The following is a 9,465-nucleotide window of genomic DNA, read 5'->3' as shown; positions in this document are numbered from 1 at the left end:
TATAATTTTCATTATTTACACCCTTATTCCAGAAAAATCTGGTCAATCAAATTTCTTTACATTCATTAGCAGTAAATTTTACCTTCTGTGATGTGATCTAGAAATGCATAGCAGAAAGAGTTATTTTTTCGATGTAATCATTTGATCAATTTTTAAAAAAATCATTAAGGGAGAGCCGGTTATATCAAAATATTTTTTTGGCACAACTATGTCTACGTACTACAACACATCTACTCCAAATGTTTATTGAGTACGGAATAATAATTAAGTCATTTACAATTATATATGTATTATAAGATAATATATCAAACTCTAGCTACTAGTTGTTGCTTAGCTGGCTTTAATTTCTCTACATTGAGAGGTTTGTTAACAAAATTTTCCATGATAATATCATATATTCCTGTCAAAGATAAAGAAGTAATTAATATATTATTATTGTCACTGCCTAAAAATCTAATTGAAACATTTTTTATTCTAGGAGAAAGAGAACAAACAAAAGAATTAGGGAAGTGTGGTATTTTGAAGACTGCATAGGAGTAAAATGTCATTCCTGAAACTTGAAAGGGGTTTGAATATAAAGTGAAAGTAGAGGAGGGGCTTCTTTTTGTGTATTTTGTTTGTCGCTCATGTTGTAATGCCCTCATCAGTACAGGAGCTTATCCGCTCGCTTAGTTGTGAAGTCCAGTGTTACCTCTTCGTCCTCAGGTCCTACTCTCCTTTCCCTTCTGCTATGTTTTTTCCCAAAAGCTGTAGCTCCTTTTTCCGGTGTTTCCTCTTGTTTATTTCAATTTCTTCTTTTTATAAGTGAATTTGGACTTAAATTTCTGCACAATACGTGTAGTAGCTTAATTACATTTAAATATGTGTAATTTCTGGATTTTTCCCCGTAATTTTATTAGTTGGTGTTCAATTGTTCAGAATTGCATTCAGTTTTGTCTGATACTTGGCACCAATGTACTATGTTACCATTTCTTTGCTATTTCACTCAGCAAAATGTGACCTACACTTATGCTGAGTTTAGACATTGAAATGGATGATAAAGACAATTACTTTGAGGACCCAAATAAAATTCATTGTTTATTAGATAACATACACTCTCTGCTGCTTCCTTATCTATCTACTTTTCAGTTTAGCTTACGGTCTCAGTGAATTATATTCACCTTCTGAGGCCCTGAGTATTTTACATCATAATTGATTCACTTATTTGCTGCTGTATTTGCATACGTCACAAGTTCTTGTTCACCACCCAATGTGTTATATTCTTCTCTCTTATTTGGAAAGGGACTTCTTTGCTCAGCTGTTTTTGTTTTTCAGTTGTATTCTTGTTCTTTTTTTCTATTCCCTTTTAATCTTTTGATCTCATTCTACGTCATTTTTGGGGGTGCCATTTTGATTCTCATTTAAATATGACATTAGTATATCAGGATAATCACCAACGCTGTATGTTAGTTAGGTTATTGGTGTGTGTATGTTTGTATTTAAACTATTTAACATGTCCTAAATTTGTTCTATCTTAATTTCTAATGATTGCCTGGGTTTTTGTCTTCCTTTTCATGTCCGCAGTCAGAAAAATACCTGTGTGGTGAAATATCTTGTAAACAACTACTTTCGGGAGCATGCTCCCCAGCTTAATTGATATACTGTGTCTGCAGATCTAAGGAGGGCAATAGGAACAATCATTTGAATATTGAGATAGGAAGAATCATACAACCTCTAAAGGGAAAAAAATGATTTTTTGATATTTCACATAGCAGAATGAGGGCGGAATAACAATACAGCTGACTTAGGAGCTGGTTTGTTTGTTCCCACTCTTTGTATATAAGTTGAAAGTAACAGTCAATACTTTGCTTCCCTACAGTCTTCATCATAATATTCTGACGTTTTCTTCTAGTTTGTTATTTCACTAGGTTCTTCCCGTGTTTGATATTTATCGAGAAAACTGTTTAACACATTTGGAGTTTGCTTACAATTTCACAGGAAATATGGAGACTTCAACCAGCCATAGTTCTGGCATTATGTGGTTCTTCAAAGACAGAGGTTTTGATGATAAAAGCATTCATGAAATGTTCCAAAAGTGCAAGCGCCTTGAGGGCGTGCAAAGGGAGAAAGCGTCTGAAAACTGGGACTACTTGAGAAGCATAGGCATCCAAGAGAGGAAACTTCCTTCTGTTGTTCGGAAATGTCCCAAAATCCTTATTCTAGGCTTGCATGAGAAACTTGTCCCAATGGTTCACTGTCTTGAAACACTGGGTTCGAAACCAAAGGAAGTTGCTTCTGCCATTACTAAATTTCCGCACATACTCTCTCACAGTGTGGAAGAGAAGCTCTGTCCACTCCTAGCTTTCTTTGAATCGCTTGGTATAACGGACAAACAACTGGGTAAGATGATACTGCTCAATCCAAGGATTATAAGCTACAGCATAGAACATAAGCTTTCACAGATGGTGGAATTTCTTTCCAGCCTTCATCTATCAAAGGAAGGTATTGGTAAAGTTATGGTGAAGAATCCATATATTATGGGTTATAGCGTTGATAAGCGGCTAGGTCCTACTTCAGAGTTTTTGAAATCACTTGGTTTAACAGATATGGATCTCGAGAAAGTGGTAGTTAATTACCCAGAAGTTTTGTGTAGAGATGTGAACAAGATTCTGAAACCTAACCTATCTTACTTGACATCACGGGGATTTGGAGTTGGACAGATTGCAGCTGTGGTCACTTGTTATCCTCCTGTTCTGATAAAGAGTGTTACCAACTCTTTAGAGCCAAGGATTAAGTTTCTGATAGATGTTATGGGGAGGCGACTTGATGAAGTTGTTGATTATCCAGACTACTTTCGGCATAGCTTGAAGAAAAGATTAGAGTCAAGGCAAAAACTTCTAACGCAGAAGGACATAAGCTGTACGCTGAGTGAAATGCTGGATTGTAATCAGAAGAAATTCCTATTCAAGTTTGGTCTAGTTCAGTGAAAGTAATGACCATGTTCCTTGCCTTCCTTTCTCTCGTAGAGTATATAGCTTTAGCATTCGGCTTGTATCAATCTAAAAGGACCTATAGGGATGAGCTTTTTGTGCACCTTTTGCGGTCATTAGGTCTCCTGGGAAATTATTATTCGCAAATCATATTCATATGCTGCTTTTGCAATTGATAGTTTCATCTGTTTAATGCTCTGTTCTGATAGTGCTTAATAAAAGCAAAAGGACGAAACAACTTCTCCGGGTTACATTGATTTTGGGATTTGAAATGTTGGTCTCTCAATCTACAAGGGGATATGAATGAAATTAAATAACTCAACTATGGATTCTTCTGTTTGCTACTTTACTTTTCATCCCAATTTTTTTTCTGATGTTTTAGGTCCGAAATATTGGGTAACAAAATCTGGCATTTTCAGTGTTCAATTTCCAAATGTAATTTATCATCGACTTAACATATAAGTAAAACGTTAACGATTGTGTTCCTTTTCTTTCTTCTTTTTGATACATGAACATATTCATCTAGGTTAACTTTTTAACTCCTAAAATATCAATTCTAGATCTTTGTGAAATACATATTTTTGGTCTGTTATCAAAGTTGGAAGTATCTTACGCTGCAGAATCAATTAAAAAATGCTACTAGAAATGCATCAAGATCATTGTTTACATCGACCAAAGTATCACAACACACTGGATTTTGCACAATATAGCACAAAGCGAGAGCGCGCAAAGTTGCTTCGAGCGACAGCGATTCAAAGTTCCTTAGCCACTTTTGGAGGGTTCTTTTGGGGATGAATATGAATTAAATTGTTATTTTGTTGTTGTTGTTGTCATTCTCAAATGGATGGACCAAATTGAGCCGGGAAACCTAACTTTGAGAAATATGTTAGCATTAGTGAAAGATAAGCTAACTGCGTTGGAGGAACATAAAGTAAGCTACTAACTATCCACGGCCAAATGAACAATGAAAGAACATCATTGGGCTTTTACAAAATGAAGATCTAGAAAAGATCCTACAGCCCTCTACTTGTAACAAACAAAGCTTCTTAGGCCTAAAACATTGGCAGGAAATATCAAAACCTCCACCTTAACAGGTCAGATATATAGACACTAATACCTACTGTCATTAGTTGATGGGTAAAATTTGACAGCTTGGAGCAAGATAATACAGCAATCTTAACAATACGATGGAGCATCAAGAAGCAGAGTTAATTACAGTTGCCTCCTTGGTAATCTCTATTACCACTAAGAAACTTGGGATCTTTGCTGATGCCAAAAAGAAACTTGGATCTCCCAGTCTATGACATGTCCTCATGATAAAGATGAAGTCCCAGCCCAAATCGAGCACAAGCTCGACGAAATGCCATACCCTCTGCCTTCTGCACAGGATCCCCATAACCTGGGTCATCTACTGAAGCAGTGCCAGTTGATTCCCGATATATCTAGTCAAAACAGAGAGAGACGGAGCAAAGAAACTTAAAATCATATACTCTATCATCATCTTTGATAATCTAAAAACTCTGATGTAAATGAAATACAAGCAAGCTAGAAAACTAGGTAGCAAGCAGCTGAGTGTACAGAACTGAGGCATCTATTTGTTGGGGTTTTCTCGAATAGGTTAAGATGCAGAGTTGTTACATGCAGTGACATCTTATAACTATTTCATCATGGATAACATGTCACCTGTTATCATCCATACCCCAATAGACGAAGAAATGGAATTCAAGAAAAACAATCACAATTTTGATATCAGCTACAAGCCTGTTGAAATTAAAGGGACATCACAACAAAGTAAAAGGTGCCATGCCACTGAGATACGAAGTGCAGTAAATAATAAGCACCGGGCACCCTTGTACTTAAGTAAGATTAGCTATTCTATGCTTACACGGGTATCAGCTATTATGCAATAGACAAAACCAAAGTAGCTTAGATTCAAACCAAAAAGGTGTCCTTGTAGTTAAGTAAGATTAGCTACTCTATGCTTACATGAATTTAGCAATTATGCAATGGACGAAGCCAAAGTAACTCAGATTCAAACCAAAAAGACTATTTAAGAAGGTAATCTGCTCCGAACATTCTGGACATATAGCATTACATCATTGATTGGTTATTGTATTTAAGAAGGCTTTTTTAGGGTTCTTGCTTAACCCTAAAAAAGTTGTCTGCTAAAAAAGCTTAAATACGACTTAACGAAAAAGAATTATCTGCAAATACATCGAATGAAGTCCTTAAAAGCGGAACTTACTTTATGAGAATCACTGGACTTTTCTTTCGCTTTAAAGTTTGTTACATGATCTATCTGCGGCTTTTTAGGTAGATCTTCTCAAGTTAAAAGGCAGCACCTCATAAACAACAGCATTGGAAAAACTAATTGGTCACATAGATTTGCCTCAGAAAAAGATTACAAAAATGACATATACAGCAGCTAGTTATGACTACACAAAAAACATCTTAATTATAGAAACAAGTTGTGAAGCATAAGTAACAAATACCTCTGCATCAGTCCCATATAGTGTTACACGGTAAACAACTGAAACTGACTTGCCATCAGATGAGTAATTGATGCTTCGAACTTCGCCAGACCATTCTAATTTGTCAACAAATTTGATTGTCAACTGGCTGACTAAATTAAAAATAGTTTCATTCTCAGAAAACGGAAAAAACAGATAGATCTTTGACATACCTGGAGCATGTAAATTCAGAATCCTATTCACAATATGCCTGCAAAGATTCAAAAGTCAGAAAAAGTAAGTCAGTTTTCTTTATATCGTAAAAAGCAAAAGAAAAAATAGAACACATATTCTAGCAAAGTGTTAACATGTCAGGTCAAGAAATGATTGAAGGCTCACATAAATATAAAAAGAAAAAAATGCACCACTTTACAATATAACAGATTCACTTATGTCCACATGTTTCAAAATCAACTGAGATATAAAGTTGACCAAGCAGAAGTCTTGGTGAAACAAAGTTGACCACCCAAGATTGATGCTTTGGGTGCATTTGGTATGAAGGACAACATATTTCATAGAAAATATTTTATTTTGGGAAATCATTCTAAGGTCCATTTCCCCTGTTTGGTTGAGTATAAAAGTATATACTAACATATAGTAATCGTATAAAGAGATATACACGATAAAATGCTAGCATTTGGTGATATTTTTGAGTTTAAGTTGACATTGAAGTTAATGTTAAAAAGTAAATTTTGGGATGTTTGCAAAGGAAAATAATTTCCTTCCTTATATAAGTCATTTTCTCCTTTTGGAGGAAATATTTTCCTTGGGAAAAAAGTTATTAATAAATCAATGTAGACAAATGCAGGAAAATGGCATCATTAAGGATAACAACTTTCTTCGTAAATTATTTATTGCCAAGACAAACACACTCAAAATGGCCAATTAGCAGATCAAACAAGTCTCTGCCAGATTATATTGACGGTTGACTGGTGCTTTGAAGAACATAGAACAATCTAATTGAAAGGTATCCTGTAAATTCTGTTTAATGTTTGTGAAAACATACTCAAAGGTGAAGAAAGACAAAGAATTATTGAGTTAACTTTTTCGAAGAATATTAGCAAGGATTTTTGAGTTTATTAATAGTCCCACAAGGATCGCACAAAGGCTTCCAAAGAGATCTACAAAGGTCTTGGGCCGCTCCACCCATTGCCTTAAAGTTTAGGTTGGAAGCTCATATGTTTTCATAAGAGTTGAATTTAGGTCCTTTCAGCAGGAGCTGCACTATCATAGTTCCTCTAAACTAGAGGAGGCAGTTGACAAATCGAACAGGCAATACATTGCATAAACACAAATTTATTTCCAGTTCCTTTTTTTTTTTGCATTAATTAACGTAAAAAAGCGCAGTTTATAATCGAACAGAAAAATGTGTCAATCTACCATTTAAGTTAGCCAAGAAAATGCCTAACTGAAATATTTGTGAGTATCAAAGTTAATTTATAGGACAAGGAATCTATTCTGGATATTCTCTGCCGAAGAAGGATATGCTAGGGAGTTCGCTGACGCCTTGAGAGTACCTATTAACCGAAGGGTGGCTCTATGTGATAACAGGCAAAGTGGTGTAAAAGTGAAAGCTCCTGGTTAAGGCAAACAAATAAGGGATGAGGTGTCAACCAATAGAGTCAAACTAGAATTTTCAAGTGAGTATAACCCTACAAGATCCCCCCCGGGGCGGAGCTAGAGTGTAGCCAGCGGGTTCGGCCGAACCCAATAGCTTTGGTTTGAACCCTGTATTTGTCTTAAAAATCCATTGAATATGTATAAATTATTAATTTAGAACCCAGTAACTTAAAACGATTAGAATTCCGAACCCATAAGCTTGAAATCATGGCAACGCCTCTATCTCCCCCCCAAAAAAGAAAGGACTTTTCTCTAGTGGTAGGAGGGCAACACGTGATTTGCGGGTTAGGCGCACATCACATGTTCAAACCTTGCCACAGAAAAAGCTTAGTACTTAAGTGGAGAAGAGTAGAGCCACGGACCCATTGCCCACCAGCTTCGAACCGCGTGTCACTGGCCCTCTCAGGGATCTCTCGGTTAAAAACAAAAGAAAATCCTACAAGCCTTTTGCCAGACCTATCCATCAAAGAACACTAAATTGAAACAAAAATGCAGAATTTAGACAAGTTCAAGCAAATGTTGGAGCTGAATTATGCAAGATATGTCATCAATAAGCCTCAACCAAAACCATAACCCCCCCCCCAAAACCATAACCCCCCCCCCCCCCCCAAAGCAAGTCCGATACAACTAATAAATGCAAAAGGTAAGCGCAAGCAAACAAAAAAGTTCCCCTCAAAATCAAACAAACACTAGTAGAGCGCAGAGCAGAGTCCGATAAACATTCGAAAAATAAAAGACCCTAGCATAAATGAGACAGAAAAAAAAGGCAGCACTGACCAGGGGATATATTTGAGGGAGAAGCCATTAGGTTCGTGGCGAAACTTGATGAGAGAATCGGGGACCTTCTTGTTCAGCTCTTTGAGTATCTCAGAAAGTGGTCGGCTGATTCCTGAAGTTGGGACATCGTACTCCGGCGTTTCCCTGTCGGAATCAGACATCATTTTCTCTTTGTCTTTGTCTTTGTCTTTGACTGCCCGATGGGAAGAAGAAGACGAGGGCTTGGCAGAGAAAGAGCACTGGCAAAATCGGACTCTGTTCAACACAGAAGAAGAGGTTGAACGCAATGAAGAAAAGGCCATGGCTTTCCCGCTTCCTTAGTTCGCTCTGCTGTGTACCACAGTACTCCCACTGAACAACACTCTAAAACCCCATTGCCTCTTTTAAAGGGTTTATTTATTGGAAAATGAGCAAATGGCACCAAGGTCCCCGATTTTGCAAAATGAGCAAAATATTCTCTTCAATTTGATGTTTTCCAAAATGTGGAAAATATTCTCTTCAATTTGATATTCTCTTAAAGGATTTGCTAAATAATTTATTTTGATAAAATTAATTAATTAAAAGAGTTTAATATTAAAAAGAGTAAATTAATTAAATTATAATGTTTAGCATTAACGATAAATAGGTTTAAACAACTGGTACGAAAAATCATAGGGGTAAACATAATATCATAAATTACAAGAGCAGTTAGTGTTATGAAGCAATACTTGGATTGTCCCTTAAAAAAGTAATAACTATTGAATTCTAGCAAGTGAATTCAAAAAAATTATAAAAATAACACACTTCAGATTTGAACCTACGACTCGACGTATTTTGAACCCCTTTACTTCTATACTAGAAGTTTCCCTCTTTCACGGCCCAAAATCACTACCGGTCGTGATAGAGCCTAAACCACTTACTAGATAACCCAATCATAATAATAAATTAATAATAACAGAATAAATGAGTCTAAGAGTCAAACAACTGTAACGACCCGACCAGTTGTTTTGAGCTTTAGCGTTCCATTCGGTGGTTTGAGGTCTTGAGTACCTTCGTATGATGTGTCACGACTTGGTGTGTATGGTTGATTTCGATGTTCGAGAGGTTCGGGATTTATTTGGAAGAGAAATCTACAATTTGGAAGCGTTAAGTTAAAGAGTTGACCAATGTTTGACTTCTGAGTAAACGACCTTGAATTCGTGTTTTGATGGTTCCAATTGGTTCACATGGTGATGGACTTATGCTTATGCCCGGATTTGAATTTAGAGGTTCCTAGGTTAATTTGGCTCTTTTTGGCGAAAGTTGACAATTTGAAGGTTTGAAAATTTTCTAAGTTTGATCGAGAGTTGACTTTGTGCCTATCGGCTCGGATTTTAGTTTCGGAACTTGGAATAGGTCTGTTTTTTCATTTAGAATTTGTGTGCAAAGTTTAGTCTCATTCCGAGTTGGTTTGATGAGAATCAGACGATTGATTGTGATTTTGGACATTCTTGAGTTTCAATAAGATTTTGATGCGTTTTGGTGTTCGATTCGTAGTTTTATATATTATTTTGATATTTCGAGCGGGTTCGTATGAGGTTTATGTACTTGTTGGTATGATTGAACGGGGT

At 36.2% G+C, this 9,465-nt stretch overlaps 2 protein-coding genes across 4 annotated transcripts; one reads left to right on the top strand and one right to left on the bottom strand.

Annotated features, from left to right (window-relative positions):
- The first annotated feature begins 604 nt into the window (after nt 1–604).
- Nucleotides 605–3,162, top strand: LOC104095216 (transcription termination factor MTERF6, chloroplastic/mitochondrial). 2 transcript variants are annotated; one of them, XM_070196796.1, is made up of 3 exons: nt 735–1,237; nt 1,282–1,793; nt 1,978–3,162. In XM_070196796.1, the coding sequence occupies exon 3, from the start codon at nt 1,983–1,985 to the stop codon at nt 2,964–2,966; it is 984 nt and encodes a 327-aa protein (XP_070052897.1). In that variant the 5' UTR covers nt 735–1,237; nt 1,282–1,793; nt 1,978–1,982; the 3' UTR covers nt 2,967–3,162. The 2 variants fall into 2 exon arrangements, with proteins under 2 accessions (XP_009599588.1, XP_070052897.1); XM_009601293.4 differs by lacking the exons at nt 735–1,237; nt 1,282–1,793 and adding an exon at nt 605–705.
- A 723-nt stretch (nt 3,163–3,885) lies between these two features.
- Nucleotides 3,886–8,254, bottom strand: LOC104095215 (DNA repair RAD52-like protein 1, mitochondrial). Of its 2 annotated transcripts, none has more exons than XR_011414645.1 (4): nt 7,877–8,254; nt 5,653–5,690; nt 5,215–5,556; nt 3,886–4,411 (listed from the first exon to the last, which is right to left on the bottom strand). XR_011414645.1 is itself a non-coding variant. In XM_009601292.4 (4 exons), exons 1-4 carry the CDS (start codon nt 8,176–8,178, stop codon nt 4,268–4,270), a joined length of 579 nt encoding a protein of 192 aa, XP_009599587.1. In that variant the 5' UTR covers nt 8,179–8,249; the 3' UTR covers nt 3,886–4,267. The 2 variants fall into 2 exon arrangements, 1 of the variants encoding a protein (XP_009599587.1); XM_009601292.4 differs by having other exon boundaries at nt 5,462–5,556; nt 7,877–8,249.
- Between the last annotated feature and the right edge of the window lie 1,211 nt (nt 8,255–9,465).

Source organism: Nicotiana tomentosiformis, chromosome 3, assembly GCF_000390325.3.
Source record: "Nicotiana tomentosiformis chromosome 3, ASM39032v3, whole genome shotgun sequence".
NCBI lineage: Eukaryota > Viridiplantae > Streptophyta > Magnoliopsida > Solanales > Solanaceae > Nicotiana > Nicotiana tomentosiformis.
The sequence above is the reverse complement of the archived record's forward strand: the minus strand, read 5'-3'. Positions and strand labels throughout refer to the sequence as shown.